This window comes from Geotrypetes seraphini, chromosome 4 (genome assembly GCF_902459505.1).
Source record: "Geotrypetes seraphini chromosome 4, aGeoSer1.1, whole genome shotgun sequence".
Classification (NCBI taxonomy): domain Eukaryota; kingdom Metazoa; phylum Chordata; class Amphibia; order Gymnophiona; family Dermophiidae; genus Geotrypetes; species Geotrypetes seraphini.
The window spans coordinates 35,228,067-35,248,557 of NC_047087.1; the positions used below are offsets into that span (position 1 = coordinate 35,228,067).

General features: G+C 42.6%; 1 protein-coding gene across 1 annotated transcript in view; it reads right to left on the reverse strand.

Annotated features, from left to right (window-relative positions):
* Positions 1–1,924: 1,924 nt before the first annotated feature.
* TERB1 (telomere repeat binding bouquet formation protein 1) overlaps positions 1,925–20,491 on the reverse strand; it is a 239,052-nt gene continuing 220,485 nt past the window's right edge. Inside the window, exon 21 of the mRNA XM_033941426.1 lies at positions 1,925–2,092. Within this exon, the coding sequence (XP_033797317.1) occupies positions 2,024–2,092 (69 nt within the window). The 3' untranslated portion in view covers positions 1,925–2,023. The remainder of the gene's footprint in view (positions 2,093–20,491) is intronic.

A 20,491-nucleotide genomic window follows, 5' to 3' on the forward strand; every position in this document is an offset into this window, starting at 1 on the left:
TGTAAGGTGCCCCAATATGTTGCCATGTCTGGGTGGCCAATCCATCACTTTGCTGGCCCCTCCCACGTCCAAAAGGTCTGGTTCTAGGCATTTGGGACTTGGATGATATTTTGGATGAGAATGTAGTATAAAGATAGAAGTACAAATGGTCTGGACGATCAAACCGCTGCATGTAGAAGTAGATGATTTTTGAAGAAAAAAAAATTTGGATGTATTTTTGAGAATGGATGCTGCTGACTTTTGGCGCCTAGCGCCCTAGGCCCCAAATGGACTTAGATGTTTGTTTCGATTATACCCTTCTATGTGCACAACTAGGAAAGAGTGATCCTATAAAAAGTTATATGTCAATTACAGTGCATGAATTTGAAAAGGGGATGTAGCTAGGAGTAGATCATGGGTATTCTTAATAGATATGTGCATTGTTATAGAATAAACCCAATGCATGCACAGCTTAGGCATTTAGGCCTGGTTTTAGCTGGCTTAAATTGGTGCTCCTAAGTTATGTGACACACACAGGTGGTAAGCATGAGCCTATAAAAGGTACACACACTTTTAGAATTGTTCTAAGTGTCATTCGACGTGGCACTGATTTTTATAGGTGCCATATATAGAATTTGGGGGTAAATCATGAGCAGGTGTGGGAAAAATCTTATGAAGTGTAAGGCAGACGAACACAACTTTATCAAGATCATCTCCTTTCCTTGGTAGGTTATTGTATGCAAAACAGTTTTTAGCTGTTGGGAATCCTTATATAGAAATAATGGGATCAACATGTAATCAAAAATTGTTGAATTAATTACTGGTTGAGATTCACTGGAGATATATTCTTATATTTTATATTTATAAAATTCACTTGAGAGCACTTTTGTGTTATTCCACTACACATGTGTATGCCTATGATAGTGTGGGGGTGGCTTGGAAAATAGCCCGCCGATTGACTATAGCCTGGTCTTCGTTATAGCTTAACAATCACACTGAGGATACACACACTCATTAATTTATTTATTGTTTGGTATATGGTCTATATCTCACAGGGACCTCAACATTTCTCAAGTACTGATTGAGAGTTCTTATATTAAACTGGCATTATTTATTTATTGGGGTTTGTTAACCACCTTTTTATGAAGAAATTCACCCAAAGTGATTCCCCTCCTTGTAGGATCACATGGCTTGCTTTTTTAAAACCCGCTAAGGGAGAAGGTATAATTTGACATAAAACTTACAATTTTGTTAACAGCATAGCAATAGTAAAATCATTAAATAAGCAAATACCATCAATGAGAGAAACCTGGAGATGTCAAACTGAATTTAGTAATAGGACTAACATGAAACAATCATATAACAGAAATATGCTGGTAGCAGAATATAAATACCACAGAAGGCAGCTTGTAACAGATGTGCTGAAGCTTAGGATGTCAGGACAATTCAAATGAAATACATTATATCATTTAAATAACAGAGATACAAGACTACGTAACACTGTTCACACAATACAATGAAATATTTTAATAGGTACCCAAGGGGGAAAATGCAGATAATATATATCTAAACAAGGAAAAAATGGGTAGCACAAACTAATTGGAATAAATAGATGGGCTACTAACCTAAAGGCAAACTGTATGTACAGTTAAATGACACGAGGAATTGGTCTAAATTACAGGTGAGAAACAAGATAGTTCAGTTGCAAGGTGAGTGGATAGTCAACTTCCACATGTATTAAATACTTGGGAGAAGAGCCTTAAGTAAAGGTAGACTTGAGATTGGCTTAGCCACTCTTGGATTGAGTTCCGGAGTGTGGAGGCTATTTCTGAGAAGGCTCATTAGCAGATATCGCATTGTGCATTTTCTTTTGATAAATGTACAAATAGTGATGCTCCTTGAGAGGACCTCAGAAGCCTCAAAGATGTGTAGAGGGTTAATTTATTATTTATGTACTCAGGCCCATTTTACACCTCTTATCTCTTGATCAGTTGCACTGCAGCATTCTGGATTAGTTGGAGCTTGTAGAAATATATTTTTGGTTTCACCAATGTACGTGGCATGAACCATTGTGGTTGCTCATCTCTTCAATATATGGAGAAAATTGTAGTTGCTGTAGGTAACAAAAACAGTTTTTTAGATTATTTGAATTTATAGAATCAAAGTAAGTGATGAGTCAGCACAGTTACTTACCATAACAGGTGTTATCCAGGGATAATAGGCAGATATTCTCACACATGGGTGATGTCCACATCAGGGCTCCATGGATGACAGCTTTAAAAGTGAATCGCCATTTTAAGAACTTAAAGTTCACACCCTGCCTGCACCGTGCATACGCGAGTGCCTTCCCGCCCAACATAGGCTCGCGGTACTTCAGTTCTGTAAGCAAGCTAAGAAGCTAACCAGGGGAGATAGGTGGATTGTGACAATATCAGCCTTCTGTCCCTGGATAACACCTGTTAGGTAAGTAACTGTGCTTTATCCCAGGACAAGAAGGCAGCATATTCTCACATATGAGACTCTCTAGCTTACTACAATGGGATGGAGGGAGTGTTGGCCATTAAGAAAATAAATTTTGTAATACTGCTTGGCCAAAGTGAGATGTGAATGTATGAACTGAGGACGAAGTAGCAGCTTTACAGAGTTTATCAATAGGAGTGGAGCATAGGAAAGCAACTGAAGCTGTCATAGCTTGGACATTGTGGGCTGTGACATGACTCCCCTGTTGCAGCCCAGCCTGAGCATAACAGAAGGCAATACAAGCCACCAACCAAGTAGAAAGAGTTCTTTTGGATACAGGATGTCACAATTTATTAGGATCAAAGGAGACATAAAGTTGAGGAGGTGACCTATGTGGCTGAGTGTACTGTAATTAGTAGGCCAGAGTTCATTTACAGTCCAAAGTATGAAGAGCTCTTTCTCGAGGATGAGGCTTAGGAAAAAATACTGGAAGCACAATGGATTGATTTAGATGGAATTCAGTGACTATCTTTTGGAAGGAACTTCAGATGAGTGCGAAGCACCACTTTGTCATGATTAAACACTGAATGGTGGATTTGCCACCAGTGCTTGAAGTTAGAAACATAGAAAATGACGGCAGAAAAGGGCTATAGCCCATCAAGTCTGCCCACTCTATTAACCCTCCCTAACTACCCTCCTAGAGATCACACTCAGGTGGCGATACCTTTACCCTGCCCTCGTAGAGATCCGACGTGGGCATCCCACTTATTCTTGAAATCAGGCACGCAGTTGGCCATGATCACCTGCACTGGGAGCTTGTTCCAATGGTCAACCACTCTCTCTGTGAAGAAATACTTCCTGGTGTCACCATGAAATTTCCTGCCCCTGAGTTTCAGCTGATGCCCTCTTGTGGCCGAGGTTCCTTTAAGAAAGAAAATATCATCTTCCACCTCTACACGACCAGTGATATACTTAAATGTCTCGATCATGTCTCCCCTCTCCCTGCGTTCTTCGAGAGAGTATAGCCGCAATCTGTCCAGCCTTTCCTCGTACGTGAGATCCTTGAGCCCCAAGACCATCCTGGTGGCCATTCTCTGAACCGACTCAACTCTCAGCACATCCTTACGGTAGTGTGGCCTCCAGAATTGTACACAGTACTCCAGAAGAGGTCTCACCTTGGCTCTGTACAATGGCATAATGACCTCGGGCTTCCGGCTAACGAAGCTTCTACGGATACAACCCAGCATTTGTCTGGCCTTGGATGAAGCTTTCTCCACTTGATTAGCTGTTTTCATGTCTTCACTGATGATCACCCTTAAATCTCGTTCTGCCACAGTCCTAGCCAAGGTCTCCCCATTCAGTGTGTACGTTCTGCATGGGTTATTGTTGCCTAGGTACATGACCTTGCATTTCATTGCGTTGAAGTTCAGCTGCCAGGTCGAGTACCAGTGTTCCAATAAAAGCAGGTCCTGCTTCATGCTGTCGGACAAATCGCTTTTACTTACAATGTTACATAATTTGGCAACATTGGCGAACAGTGTTATTTTACCTTGAAGCCCCCGAGGTAGGTCTCCTACAAATATGTTGAAGAGGATCGGACCCAGGACTGAGCCCTGCGGCACTCCACTGGTCACCTCACTCTTTGAGCAGATGTAAAAGAGATGAGAAAAAACACTTTCCAAGTGAGATATTTAAGATGAGCCAAGGACATTGGTTCACAAGGAGGCTTCATCAGTCTAGCAAGAACCACATTAAGGTCCCAAACTACTGGAGATGGTTTGAGGAGGTTTGACATTGAAAAGTCCTTTCATAAACCTGGATACAAGAGGATGAGCAGCGAGAGATTTTCCATCAACTGGTCCATGAAAAGTGTTGATAACACTGAGATGAACTCTAATTAAAGTGGTCTTGAGACCTGAATTGGATAAATGTAGAAGGTAATCCAATACTGAAGATATCGAGTTGGATTTAGCATCATGATGATGAAGAGTGCATCAAGCAAAAAACCATGTCCATTTCTGTTGGTAATACTGCTGCATAGATGGTTTTCTTTTTTTTTATATATATATATTTTTATTTGCATTTCAAAATAAATTTACAAGAATCCATTTGTTACAGTAATACAGAGCATAATATTTTTGTGGAAATAATATGATTTAAACAAAAAAGAAGCATTCCAATATAAAGCAAAGAGTAAAGGAAAACAAATTTTAAAGCTTAAATCATGAAAACAAGTTTATTTTACACAATTTCTCTTCCTTAGACCCCAATAACATCTTGGGAGAGACAAGAAATTAGATAAGGAGATCTATTTATAAACATAAACTATAAAGGAAAAGGCTTAACGTGAACCATTCTGACTTAATAATTATTGTAGCCCTATTTTTCATTTTTTTCATATCCAAAAAATTACAAAGCTGGTCTAGTGCAAAAAAACACATATTTGATGCCAGCAAATTTGATTTGACACTTACAAGGATAGCTTAACAGGAAAGCAGCCCCTATTTTCACTACTTTTTGCCGCATAGCTAAAAATAATTTTCTACGGTCTTGGGTTACTTTGATAACATCTAGAAAAATCCAGATTTTCTGTCTCATAAATAAGCTTTGGGGAGAGTGAAAAAAAGCTTTCATTATTGAGTTCAGGTCCTGTTCAAAGACCAATGAAACAACAAAAGTTCCTCTAAATTTGATCTCCTCACTTGAATTCTCCAATGTCTGTTAAGTTATTAAAATCAATTTGTCATGCTACTTCTTGTTGTTTGGCTTGCAAATCTTCTTTCTTCTTTGGCAAATAGTAGATTTTATTAATTGGAGGTACAATTTTGAGGGAAAATTTTAAAGTTTCCATTAAGTATTTTTTAAACAAATCCAATGGTGTAGATAACACAGATTTGTGGAAATTCAATATACGGAGATTCAACCTTCAATTAAAATTTTCCAATTGTTCAATTTTTCTCAGGAAAAGGAATCTATCTTTGACTACAGTGGCTGAAACATTTTGTAAGGTGGAAACTTCTTTACTTATTTGGTCAAACTTAGATTCCGATTCCATTTTAATACTTTGAACTGAAGCAGATAAATCATCAACTTTACTCACAAGCTTAGTCATTTCACCAGACGATGTTGATACTGCAGCTTCTAATTTTTGGAGTAATTTCCAAATGTTTGGTAAAGTTATCAGCAAGGAGTCGGGTCCTTACACTCCTCTACTCGTTGTAGACTTGGCTTCACAGGCAGCATGGGTCCCCCCTCCAATCTGCGTTGAACACGCTGGGTCCTCAGCGTTCCTTCCTGCAACGCTGTCCTGAGCCGGATTGGGCATTGATCGGGCTTCTGGGGGACATAACAAGGTCTCAAATCCTAAGGCTCCGATAGCTCCTTCCACCGGAGCAACCGCAGGGAGCTCTCCCCCACTCACTATAGCCGGTAAGCTCGTCAGGAACCGATCCATTGGTATTTGTCCGGGTATAGGGGGATCCAACCGGACAATCCCCTTGCGTTTGCTATGGGGCATATCCAAACCTTTCCTCAACAAGTGAGAAAGTCCACAACTATATAGCTGGAGGAAATCCGGCCTAGCAACAGCAAGGTAAGATGGAGCTCTGGTTCCTAGCTGCTTTCTCGCCACCGCCATCTTATTTCTCCCTCGTGATCTGCATAGATGGTTTTCTTGATGCTTCCAAAATGAGTCTGACAGGCTGGGGAAGATGAAGGTCAGCAGGTCGAGGGGTACCAAGCTGTCAGGTGGAACGACTGAAGATTGGGTTGTAAAAAAGATCCGTGACTCTGCATGAGAAGAGATGGAAACATCTGAAGAGGGATTGGTTCCTTGATATTGAGTTGAAGTAGAAAGGGAAACCATGGTTGTCTGGGCCACTGAGGAGCTATGAGAATCATGGTGGCCTCTTCCCGTTTGAGCTTGACAAGCGTCATGAGGATGAGAGGGATTGGAGGAAACGCATAGAGAAACTTGTGTGTCCAATCCAGTAGGAAAGCATCCACTTCTAGCTGTTGGGGAGAGTACTGCCTGGAGCATAACTGGGGCAGTTTGTGGTTGAGGGGGGACACAAACAAGTCTATCTGAGGAGCCCCCGACTGAGAGAAGATGTGATGCAGAACTGCAGAGATGAGCATCCACTTGTGTGGCTAAAGAAACCTGCTGAGTTTGTCTGCAAGAGAATTATTTTCTCCTTGAATGTATATTGCTTTCAGGAATATGTTGTGAGCAATTGCCCAGGCTCAAATCTTTTAGACCTCTTGACAAAGACGGAGAGAGCCCATGCCGCCTTGCTTGTTTATGTAATACATTGCGACCTGATTGTCTGTGCGGAGAAGGACATGGTTGTTGACAATGTGCTGAAAAGCTTTGAAAGCAATGTAGATTGCGCTGAGTTCCAACATAGTGATATGGCAAAGACAGTCCTGGGCAGACCAGTGCGAGAGTTCATTGAGGCATCCTGAGATGCCTGAGATGAAGTCTCGCAAATGGAAGCCATGTGACCCAGTAGTACCATCATTTTCCTGGCTGAGAGTGATGGCAGGTGAGAAGTCTGAGTGCAAAGCTGAATCAAATTTTCTAGTCTTTGCTGAGGGAGAAATGCTCTTAGATGAATAGTGTCTAGCAGAGCTCCAATAAATTGCAGAGTCTGAGAGAGTTGAAGTTGGGATTTGTGAAAATTGATTTTGAAACTCAACTTTTGCAGGAAGATAATTGTTAAGCGAGTCGCAGCAATCACCCCTTGAGAGGCTGGATCTTTGATCAGCTAATCATCCAGATAGGGGAACACCTGGAATCCCTGAGTCCGCAATGCCCCTGCCATGACCACCAGGCACTTGGTGAATACTCTGGGAGAAGATGCAAGGCCAAAGGGCAGGACCTTGAATTGATAATGGTGTTGTGCCACCTGAAATCTGAGGAATTTCCTGGAGGTCAAATTCACTAGAATGTGAGTATAAGCCTATTTGAGATCTAGAGAGCATAGATAGTTGTTGCGATCTAAGAGGGAATATAAAGTTGCCACAGACAACATCCGAAACTTTTCCTTCACTAGAAACCTGTTCAGGCCCCTGAGGTCTAAGATTCTGTGGGATGAGAAAATACCTGGAGTAAAACCCCCAGTTTCTCTGCGCAGATGAAACTTCCTTTATAGCATTGAGAAGAAGGAGGGATTCTATCTCACGAAGAAGAAGGGACGTCTGCTGAGGGTTGAAAAAAGACTCTCTTGGCAGATGATCTGGAGGCATATTGATGAAGTGAAGACTTTTAGCACCCAGAGGTCTGAGGTTATAAGTTCACAACGGGGATAATACAGCTCAAGCTGACCTCCAATTAGTTGAGGAAGAGGCTGAGAAATAGGAAAAGTGGCTATGCTCTCTAGAAGCCTGTCAAAAACACTAAGTAGGCTTTTGAGAAGCTCCTACTTGAGATTTCTGAGGGTGATATTGTTTTTGCTTTTTCTGTTGCGGTCTAGGAGGAGTAGCTGGTTTTGAAGAAAAACGCCTTTGATATGAAGAAGGCGGCTTAAAAGATTTAGAAGTTGAAGGCTTAGGCTTGGATTTAACCAAAGCATTCCAATGTTTTTCATGATCAGTGAGCTTGTGTGTGGCATTTTCAACAGAGTTACCAAACAGCTCATCTTCCAAACAAGGAATGTTCGTTAATTTGTCCTGAAGATTGATGTCCATATCTGAGACTCTTAGCCGTGCAAGACATCTCATTGCAACTGACATTGTGACCATTTCTGGTTTTGTCCCAAAGATGGGGAGGAAATTCACTAAACCCCGATGCAGGAGAGCTGATCAAGTTGAAACTCCAGACTGCAGAATTAGCTGACTACCACTTAGACAGAGAGATTGCATCAGATGAGGAATGGCAGGAAAAGGACAGGCCGGAAAGCTTTACCCAGTTTAAACCTGCCCCTGACACTGCCAGGATATTACTACCTTTCCAGCAGCCTGTCCCTTTAAGAGCCAGGGCTGGAAAGAAAGCTGAATGTACACAAATGGACCAAGCTAGTGTGTACAGAGCCCTTCCCCCATCCAGGCTCAGGGTGTGGGTCTCTCCACAGCTTAAAGCGAGGCTTTCCAGAGAAGCAAGGGGAGAGAGGCAGGCAAGGACAGCAGCTGGAGCCAATGAGAGCCAGGAAGAGAGTGAGATTCTCTCTAACCAGCCAGAGGAGGCTGGTGAAACTGATTGGCATAATGAGAGCCAGGAAGAGAGTGAGATTCTCTCTAACCAGCCAGAGGAGGCTGGTGAAACTGATTGGCATATAGCAGAGGCAGAGGAGATGTTTTCTCCCTCTGGAATTTGTGAGTAGGACCAAGGAGAAACAATGGACATTCAGGAGAGTCTGTTAGGAGCTGAAACTTTTCCTGTGGACATGGAAGTGTAGTGTTTTGTTTTCTGCCTGCATGACGCTGAGCTGGAAGATAAGCTGTGTATTTGAACTGTACCTGCTTGTTGCTGTTTTTTTTCTTCTTTGAGGAGAGTTTAGTTTTCCTCTCCTAGAATTCTGGACTTTGAATTTTGCCTTAAGAACATAAGAATTGCCGCTGCTGGGTCAGACCAGTGGTCCATCATGCCCAGCAGTCCGCTCATGCGGCAGCCCTTAGGTCAAAGACCAGTGCCCTAATTGAGTCTACCCTTACCTTCGTACGTTCTGGTTCAGCAGGAACTTGTCTAACCTTGTCTTGAATCCCTGGAGGGTGCTTTCCCCTATAACAGCCTCCAGAAGAGCATTCCAGATTTCTACCATTCTCTGGGTGAAGAAGAACTTCCTTACGTTTGTACGAAATCTATCCCCTTTTAACTTTAGAGAGAACCCTCTCGTTCTCTCCACCTTGGAGAGGGTGAACAATCTCTCTTTCTCTACTAAGTCTATTCCCTTCAGTATCTTGAATGTTTTGATCATGTCCTCTCTCAGTCTCCTCTTTTCAAGGGAGAAGAGATCCAGTTTCTCTAGCCACTCACTGTACGGCAACTCCTCCAGTCCCTTAACTATTTTTGTCGCTCTTCTCTGGACCCGTTCAAGCAGTACTATGCCCTTTTTCATGTACAGCGACCAGTGTTGGACGCAGTATTCCAGGTGGGGGCGCACCATGGCCCGGTACAGCAGCATGATAACCTTTTCCGATATGTTTGTGATCCCCTTCCTAATCATTCCTAGCATTCTGTTCGCCTTTTTCGCCACCGCCGCACATTGCGCGAACTGCTTCATTGACTTGTCTACAAGTACTCCCAAGTCTCTTTCCTGCGGGGGTCTCTCCGAGTACTGCACTGGAAATCCTGTATTCGTGTATAAGTGTATGCATCACCTTGCACTTATCCACATTGAACTTCATTTGCGGCCCATTCCTACAGTGTGTTTATGTCCTGTTGCAGGTCTTTTCAATCCTTCTGTGTCCTCACTACTCTGAATAACTTTGTATCATCCGCAAATTTAATCACCTCACCTGTCGTACCAATTTCCAGGTTGTTTATAAATGTTGAAGAGCACGGGCCCAATCACAGAACCCTTCGGCACTGCACTCATGACGCTTTTCCTTAAAGCATTGATTTTGATTCAAACAAATGTTCTATGTTTTTCCCTGCTAGCAGCCAGACTAGGCTATCACGGTTCTCTCTCACAGCTGCGTGTAGTTGCCACAGCAACGTTTCAGAAGGAAACGCACTTAGAATCTCTGCACTTACCCAGAATGTTGGTTCTGAATTAAACTCCTGTACATGCTGGGCTGTTCTAAGTTTTTCCTAATAGTGCCTGTGTTTCAGAGCATGGGTCCTACTTGTACAGAAACAGCTTATGTGAGAAAAGGTTATGCTGAAGTGAATACCTACTTGCTATGCTACCCAGCTGTGAATTTTTTTTGTTTGTTTTGTTTTCATTATCTGGCCAAGGACTGGCAATGCTCTTTTGAATAAACATCTGAGTGAATATTGCAAGCATAAAGTATATAAACTGACTGCTCTGGTAAAGAGGACTGTGTTTTAATTTACTGTTAAAAGTCCAGAAGCAGGGGACTGTGTTTAATCCATTACTCACAAACATGGAAACTTTGATGTTGGTTTTTCCTCTGTATGAGAACTGTATGATTTCATGGAATGAGTGTATTTTTATACTGCAAGGTTGAAGCCTGTGTTATGGTTTATTTGGCCAATGGCTAAAATAAAGCTATTGGGTTTGTTTTGCCATTTCTGACTGAGCCTCATTACTTGCATGACCTTGTTAGGCTGTAAGCCAGCCAGGTAAGTCCTGAAGGGTCCCTTGGTTGTAAGGGACACGCTGGGCCAGACGTTTTATCACGATCCCGTGGGCTCACTGCGCATCTAAGGGGCGCAGGTGTGACAACATTGATGATGCTCTGGAAGATAATTCAAATGCATCATAAGCCGGTCTTGCCATACATCTTCTAGCTAGGGCAAGGGTGCGAGAGATATGATGAAATTCCTCCAAATGTTGTGGAGGAACGTATCTATCAAAAGAAGGCAATTTTTTAACAAGATGCTTTATATAGTAGGAAATATAGAAATTATAATTTAGAACTCTATTTGCTAGCATGGAATTTTGGTACAAGAGACGCCAAACTTATCCTTAGTGCGTCCTTCACGCCCTGTGGCACTGAGGCATAAACTTTCGATGGAGTAGATTTTTCAAAGTCGACTCAACCACTAGGAACTGATGCTGAAGCTATGGTTTGTCAAACCCAGGGGAAGAAATTATTTTATATAGAGAGTCCAATTTTCTGGAAGCTACTGTCATGGTAAGGGCCGTTTCCCAATTTTTATGACAAGTCCCTTTGAGTATATCATGTAAAGGTAGTCTGAGAAGTCCTTTAGGAGGCTTATCACAATATAAGGCTTCCAAGTATGCACTGTAGGCAGAATCAGCTTCTAGCTTGACTTGGTAGCTCTTTGCCCAACTGGTGAATAAATTTGGTAAAACAATGTTGTAGACTCAGGAAAGTCTTCAGCTAAATCAGACTGCAAGTCAGAGCCATAAAAGGGCTTTGGTGAAGGAGTGTGTTGAGAAGATTGATGTTTACGTCTAGCCCGGTGTCGATCCGACAACGAGGACGATACATGGTGTGACACTCTTTTACGCTTGGAAGACAATGAAAGAGAGCAATGTTTCCTTTGGGAAGCTCATAAGAACATAAGCAATGCCTCTGCTGGATCAGACCTGAAGTCCATCGTGCCCAGCAGTCCGCTCACGCGGCCGCCCAACAAGTCCAGGACCTGTGCAGTAATCCTCTATCTATACCCCTCTATCCACTTTTCCAGCAGGAAATTGCCCAATCCTTTCTTGAACCCCAGTACCGTACTCTGCCCTATTACGCTCTCTGGAAGTGCATTCCAGGTGTCCACCACACATTGGGTAAAGAAGAACTTCCTAACACTCGTTTTGAATCTGTCCCCTTTCAACTTTTCCGAATGCCCTAGTGTTCTTTTATTTTTTGAAAGTTTGAAGAATCTGTCCCTCTCTACTCTCTCTAAGCCCTTCATGATCTTATAAGTCTCTATCATATCCTCTCTAAGTCTCCTCTTCTCCAGGGAAAAGAGACCCAGTTTCTCCAATCTCTCAGCGTATGAAAGGTTTTCCATCCCCTTTATCAGACGTGTCGCTCTCCTCTGAATCCTCTCGAGTAACGCCATGTCCTTCTTAAGGTACAGTGACCAATATTGGACGCAGTACTCCAGATGCGGACGCACCATCGCCCGATACAATGGCAGGATAACTTCTTTCGTTCTGGTTATAATACCCTTCTTGATTATGCCTAGCATTCTGTTTGCCTTCTTAGCGGCCGCTGCGCACTGTGCCATCGGCTTCATTGTCATGTCCACCATTACCCCCAAGTCCCTTTCTTGAGTACTCTCATTCAATAACATCCCTCCCATCGTCTAGTTGTACCTTGGGATTCTGCTTCCCAAATGTAATACTTTACATTTCTCAACATTGAACTTCATCTGCCATCTCGTCACCCATTCCCCTAGTTTGTTCAAGTCCCTTTGCAATTCTTCGCAGTCCTCTTTAGTCCGAGCTCCACTAAATAGTTTGGTGTCGCCACAAATTTTATTATCTCACACTTCGTCCCTGTTTCTAGATCATTTATGAATATATTAAATAGCAGCGGCCCGAGCACCGAACCCTGTGGGACCCCACTCGTGACCCTCCTCCAGTACGAGCAGTGGCCCTTCATTCCTACCCTCTGTTTCCTACCCGCCAACCAGTTTCTGATCCATCTATGTACGTCTCCTTCCACCCCATGGTTCTTCAGTTTCTGGAGTAGGCGTTCTTGGGGCACCTTGACAAAGGCTTTTTGAAAATCTAGATATATGATGTCTATGGGGTCTCCTTTGTCCATCCATTTGTTAATTTCTTTGAAGAAGTGCAATAAGTTCGTTAGGCACGATCTCCCCTTGCAGAAACCATGTTGGCTGGTTATCAGAAGTTCGTTTCTTTCAAAATGTTCATCGATGTTTTCTTTTATCAGTGCTTCCGCCATTTTCCCCGGAACCGAGGTCAGATTCACCGGTCTGTAGTTTCCCGGGTCACCTCTTGATCCCTTTTTAAAGATGGGCGTAACGTTGCCTATCTTCCAGTCCTCCGGGACCATGCCTGTTTTCAGGGATAGATTGCAAATTTGCTGCAGTAGTTTCGCTAACTCCTCCTTTAATTTCTTCAGAACCCTTGGATGGATTCCGTCCGGACCCGGGGATTTGTCAGTTTTTAGTTTTTCTATCTGCCTGCGTACATCTTCAAGGCTCACTTCCATGGATGTTAATTTTACTGCTTGATTTCCATTGAAGAATTGCTCAGGTTCCGGTATGTTGGATGTGTCTTCGTTTGTAAATACAGACGAAAAGAACATGCTAAGTCTTTCTGCCACTTCTTTCTCCTCCTTCACCACTCCCTTCCTGTCTAAGTCGTCCAGCGGTCCCACCTCCTCCCTAGCCGGTTGCTTCCCTTTTAACATATCTAAAGAACGGTTTGAAATTTCCTGACCTGTCCTGGTGATAGAGCTTGTACCCCGGCAGTTCTGTATCCCATTTGTTTTCTTCATTCCACCACGTTCCAATTATGTCTATGTCCTCTGCATTGGCCATGGTTTCTAATTCCCCCATTTTGTTTCTTAGGCTCCTTGCATTAGTATATATGCAATTTAGATCCTGGTATTTTCTTATCTTCATTTCCTTTCCCAGTGCTTCGGTCTTTAGTTTCTTCTTTTTTGTTACATTCCTTCTAACCTCCTCTTCTGGGTTAGTTGACTCCTGTAATTTGTCCATTGTTTCTTCCCAGCCTTTTTTCCCCTCGGTATCTTCACGGGATACCTTCTTCCGAATCGTCGTCCTGAAGAAGAATTATGCTTACTGGATTTGGAGCATTGAGACGAGGAGGAAGAATGACGATGCCTCTATGAACTGGAGTGGGGCTTCGATGGAGAATTGGACCTGCGATGATCTGGTCTACTCTTAGGTGTGGAACATTGATGCTGCTCTGGAGAGCCAGTGTTGGTACCGCAGGACCTGGTTGTCTTATGCTCAGGCTGGACCGGTACAAGGATGTCAAAGTAAGTGTAAGGAGTTTGAACATGTTACTCACTTGGAAAAGCTTTTCGCAGAATGAAAGCACCGATACTTTCTGCCGGTACCATCGGTACTGCGCTTCGCCTCTGAAAGGGTGACCTCAAAGAGGATGCACACCTCGTTTTAGGAGAGGCAAGATGCAGAAGAGGTCGTTGCTTGGTCGGCATTGAGGCACTCGATGTAAGAGTGACCTGTGAGACCTATTGGGAAGCTGGTGGCTTCTTAGCTGGCTTACCAGATGGCGCGATGTCTCCCAACGCTGGTGTTGATGTCTTCTATGTTGAAGGCTGTGACATCTTCTCTGTGTCCATGCTGGTACCAAACAATTTTTCTTGTTGAAGTTTCCGGCTCTTGATGGAACGTTTCTGCAGGGTAGAACACTGAGCACATGAATCTACACGTTGCTCCAGGCCAAGGCACTGTAAACACCAACTGTGAGGGTCAGTGATGGAAATTGGCCTTTGACACCTGCTGCACTTCTTAAAACCCTTTAGGTTCAAACAATTTTTATTGATGCAAACAACATCAAATGCAAACAACATCAAATACAGTATGATGCATCAAATACAATAATATAATAGACACACATAAATAATGCCTTCAACCCCCCCCTTATAAACCCCTCTTAATCTATGTATGACTATATTTAAAAAAAAATCAAAACCTTTCAATACCCTCTACATCCCCTTCCCAAACCCCCCCTTCCCTTCACCACCCAATGGTACTCTCTACCCCACCTCATCAAAACACACAATTTTTATCTCAATCCTATTAAATATAAGCCCAATTAGGATATCCATCTTAAAACTGCACTTCGACCTTTAGGCTTGCAAATATGGATCCCAGATTTGCATAAACAGCATTTTTTGCTTCCTAGTCCTTCCAGCATCTCTAGCTTCCCAGATGGCCACCTGATGTAACTGGTTCCGCCAATGCCAAAACTTTGGCAGGTCAGGGATCGTCCAATATTGATACAAAGATTGATAAAGTCACTTCATTATGTACTAAAGTTACATTGGTTACCTGTGGAATATTGTTTTGCATTTAGAAATTAAGTGGTCTGATATTTAAGGTATTTCAAAGTCAAGATCCTTTTTATCTTACCCAATTTTTTTTTAAACTATGCTAAACATTAAGACAAGAGAAACATTGGACGCTACACTTCCCCAGTGCTAAAAATGCTTAGTTAAACTTTAGCCTAACTTGTAATGCTTTAACTTTTGAAATCAGAACACAACGCGATTACATGACTTACCATCAAAACATTTTTGTTTAAGAAATCTTTTAGTAATTAAGTTATATTATGTGTAATGATAATTATTTAAATAAATCCTAGAATTGTCTAGAGTAGACAACTCTTTGTGGTTTGCATCAGACCTAATTTAGGGGCCCTCTTATTAAACTGCCCATCTCCACCCTGCTTTTTCTTATGCTCCCACCGCACCTATAACCTAACATCAACCCTGCTTTTCCCTATGTCCATACCCCACCTCCACTTTTCCCTACGCTCCCCACCTTCCTGTAGCCCAGCATCAATCCTACCTTTCCCTATGCCCTTCATTCCTACCCTGTAGCCCAGCATCAAACCTGCCCTTCCTTACACCCTCCCTATTTTCCCACAAGCGGTGTCCTCTGCTGGAGGAAAGAACGCAGTCTCACGGAACTGGACTGATGCTTCAGAGAAACTTTGGTGGACCTGTGGAGTCAGCCTGCTTGTGCCACCCTTCTCAAACTCTGGGTTCATTCTCTTGCCCTCTGACTCTCACCCTACAGGACAAACTCCGTCTTTCTCACAGAACAATACTGTTCACATTTCCTTCTCCCAAAGAATGCAAATTCAAAAGATTCAACAGGACACTCTCCTTTCAAGCAGGGATTTGGAACAACACCTTAAGTGACGTAATCCTGAATACACCAACATACCATTCATTCAGAAAATCACTAAAAACCCACTTATTCGACAAATTTATCTGATCCTTCAATTCCACTCATCTCTCACCTCTTCTTATACACTCCTTCTTCCTACCCTACCACCACGCTCCACACCTTCCCTAATCTAACTGATGTAACCACCCCACTACTACCCCGATCCACACCTTCCCTAATCTAACCTCGCTGTCCTTACAGCATCTCTTATTGTATAACATCTTGAGCTTGAAAGGAATGACGGAAAGGAATGACGGGATATAAATAAAGCTATTATTATTATTAAAGCGCAGGCTGTATGCTTCCTGAGTAAAGGTTCCTCCGGGTTTCAGAGTGAAGGCTGTGTTTCCCACTCCAGGTTGCATGGAGAGGTTCCGAGGGGGCGGAAGTTACAGTCAGAGTCTGTTCGACTGGCAGATTGAAGATCTTCAAGTTTGGTCATTTCCTCCAGCTGCAATTTAACAGTGCTGGCAGGCAGGCACTTCAGACTATAAGTACACCTCCATTATTTCCTATGGGAGTTTCGGGGGTGATCTGTGGGACTCTGTAAAACTAATTTTTCAGAGTTTCTGAGGGTAGGGTTCAGGTCTCCCACCTCCCCAAACCCCACATTGCTATTGTTATTTGGATCTATATTTTAATTACTTGTTGTAATTACTATTGTGTAAACCGCCAAGAACTGATGGTTTGGCGGTATATAAAAATAAACTATTATTATTATTTATTGTTTGTTTTCTGATTTTCTTTATTTTTGCCATTTTTGGTGCGAATTTGCTGGCGGTTATCTTGAATTTTAATCAATCTTTTTTCAAAGCTTGATTTTATTGTAAGGTGTAACAATTTTTTATTGTTTTACAATACAAACAAAAATCAACAATTACAAAAATATACCCAGTGCAAATCAGCAATACAAGATGTCTTAAAGCAACCTGCCATACTACCCTCCCCCCTCCAACACCCCAAGCCAATAATAAACTTTCGTAGAACTTAGAGGACTTGGAGTCTGATGCCCCCACCCGTCCCATCCCTAACCAGGATAGAAATCAACCATCATGGTAATAAAAAAAGAAAAAGAGAGAAGAAGGATGGAAGAAGAAGAGGTCGACTCGCACCCCCGTCCTATCCCCCTTCCTCCCCTGCCACACTGGATCAACTGTGACACCGATGGAAGAAAGGTTTCCTTTAAAACAATATCGTAGTATAAGGTTTTATATTACATTACATTACATTAGGGATTTCTATTCCGCCATTACCTTGCAGTTCAAGGCGGATTACAAAAGAATTATCCAAGATGTATTACAACAAGAACTTACAAAAAAAAAAAAAAAAAAATTGGTCATTTTCAAAAAGAGTGAGAAATGGGTAAAGTTATTTGTTTGGGGTAGTTGGTTTTAGTGAGAGGTGGAGTTTGAGACTTGCGGTATTATTTCTTTTTTCAGAGTTTTCTTGAAGAGTATGGTCTTTATTTCTTTTCTAAAAGTCTTGTAGTCAAGGGATGCCGTCAGTAGATTGGCGATTTGGTTGTCTAGTTTGGCTGCTTGAGTGGCCAGGAGGCCATCATATAATTTTTTCCGTTTGACCTCCTTAATTTGGGGGTATGAGAATGGGGTGTGATTTTTTTGCTATAAGAAATAAGCAGTGCACCAACCACGTTCCACTAAATTGTTGAACTTTACTTTGTAGAAAATTTTTTAGGAGGTTTGAATTTCTGATTGGGTATAAGATATTGAACCTCCCGCTCCTGAGGAAACTCTGCAATGTGAAAAGGGGGAAGCTCCATTGAGCAGTAACGTTTAACACAGCTTGTTTGATGCTGAAGAGCAACATGCAACTACCAGCTCAAACTTAAGTGGAAAATTTGCTTATTTGAAAAGTATTTATTGCTGGACATTTATTTACTACAAGGAAATATATTTGAACTCTTAAAATGCAGTCAAATAAAAGGGAGTTTTTTTCTGACTAATGATGGCTCAGATGCTGGCAGCAGGGTAAGAATGTTCTAAAGCCCTGCTTCCTTGAACACTTTAAGTCTTTTTCTCCCTTGACTGCACAGTAGGATGGTTAGTAAAGTATAGTTAGTAAAGTACAGTTCTACAGATAACCAACTTTACTGTGGTGATAGTAGGTCTGTGTAGACATTCAACTTTTGCCTATTATATCGAGTACATTTTTTTAAGCCACTCAGCACCCTCTTTGATATGGAGAGAAAAATGGCCGACGTGAAGTCAAAAGTCTTGATGGCCCGGGGAGCACGAGTGAAAAGTATACTGAAAATCGTTGACAACAAATCTCTGGAGACAGGAGTAGTTCCTGGGGATGTGGTCCCTATTAGAGAAGAGTGGATGTGGTCCCTATTCACAAAAGTGGTCACAAGGTTGAAGCGGAAAACTATACGCCGGTAAGCCTCACTTCGGTTTTTGGAAAAATAATGGAAGTGTTGCTGAAAGTAAGGATAGTGAACTTCCTAGAATCTAATGGGTTACAGGTTCCAAGGCAACATGGCTTTACTAAAGGTAAATCTTGTCAAATGAACCTGATTGAATTTTCTGATTGGGTGACCAGAGAGCTGGATCGAGGACATATGCTAGATATAATCTACTTAGATTTCAGCAGTCTTTGACACGGTTCCTCATAGGAGGCTCTTGAACAAACTTGAAGGGCTGAAGTTAGGACCCAAAGTGGAGAACTGGATTAGAAACTGGTTGACGGTTAGATGCCAGAGGGTGGTGGTAAATGGAAGTCGCTCAGAGGAAGGAGAGGTGAGTAGTGGAGTCTCTCAGGGTTTGGAGCTGGGGCCGATTATGTTCAATATATTTGTGAGTTACATTGCTGAAGGGTTAGAAGGAAAGGTTTGCCTTTTTGCGGATGATACCAAGATTTGTAACAGAGTAAGAACATAAGCAATGCCTCCGTTGGGTCAGACCTGAGGTCCATTGAGCCCAGCAGTCCGCTCACGCGGCGGCCCAACAGGTCCAGGACCTGTGCAGTAATCCTTTATCTATACCCCTCTATCCCCTTTTCCAGCAGGAAATTGTCCAATCCTTTCTTAAACCCCAGTACTGCACTCTGCACTATTACGTCCTCTGGAAGCGCATTCCAGGTGTCCACCACACGTTGGGTAAAGAAGAACTTCCTAGCATTCGTTTTGAATCTGTCCCCTTTTAACTTTTCCGAATGCCTTCTTGTTCTTTTATTTTTTGAAAGTTTGAAGAATCTGTCCCTCTCTACTCTCTCTAAGCCCTTCATGATCTTATAAGTCTCTATCATATCCCCTCTAAGTCTCCTCTTTTCCAGGGAAAAGAGACCCAGTTTCTCCAATCTCTCAGCATATGAAAGGTTTTCCATCCCTTTTATCAGACGTGTTGCTCTCCTCTGAACCCTCTCAAGTAACGCCATATCCTTCTTAAGGTATAGCGACCAATATTGGACGCAGTACTCCAGATGCGGACGCACCATGTCCCGATACAACGGCAGGATAACTTCTTTCATTCTGGTTGTGATACCCTTCTTGATTATACCTAGCATTCTATTTGCTCTCTTAGCGGCCGCTGTGCACTGTGCCGTCGGCTTTATTGTCATGTCCACCATTACCCCCAAGTCCCTTTCTTGGGTACTCTCATTCAATAACATCCCTGCCATCGTATAGTTGTACCTTGGGGTTCTGCTTCCCACATGTAATACTTTACATTTGTCAACGTTGAACTTCATCTGCCATCTCGTCGCCCATTCCCCTAGTTTGTTCAAGTCCCTTTGCAATTCTTCGCAGTCCTCTTTAGTCCGAGCTCCACTAAATAGTTTGGTGTCGTCTGCAAATTTTATTATCTCACACTTCGTCCCTGTTTCTAGATCATTTATGAATATATTAAATAGCATTGGCCCGAGCACCGAGCCCTGCGGAACACCACTCATGACCCTCCTCCAGTCCAAGTAGTGGCCCTTCACCCCTACCCTTTGTTTCCTACCTGCCAACCAGTTTCTGATCCATCTATGTACGTCTTCTTCCACCCCAGTAGACACCAAGAAGGGAGTGGAAAACATGAAAAAGGATCTACAAAAGTTAGAGGAATGGTCTAATATCTGGGAACTAAAATTCATTGCAAAGAAATGCAGAATAATGCATTTGGGGATTAACAATTGGAAGGAGCCATATATGCTCGGAGGGGAGAGGCTGATATGCACAGATGGGGAGAGGGACCTTGGGGTGATAGTGTCTGAAGATCTAAGGGTGAAAAAACAGTGTGACAAGGCCGTGGCTGCTGCCAGAAGGATGCTGGGCTGTATATAGAGAGGCGCAACCAGTAGAAGAACAAAGATATTGATGCCCCATTGGTGAGGCCCCAGTTGGAGTATTGTGTTCAGTTTTGGAGACCGTATCTGGCAAAGGACCCAAAAAGGCTTGAAGCGGTCCAGAGGAGGGCGATGAAAATGATAGGAGATTTGTGCCAAAAGACGTATGAGAGACTGGAAGCCCTGAATATGTATACCTTAGAGGAAAGGAGGGACAGGGGAGATATGATTCAGACGTTCAAATAATTGAAAGGT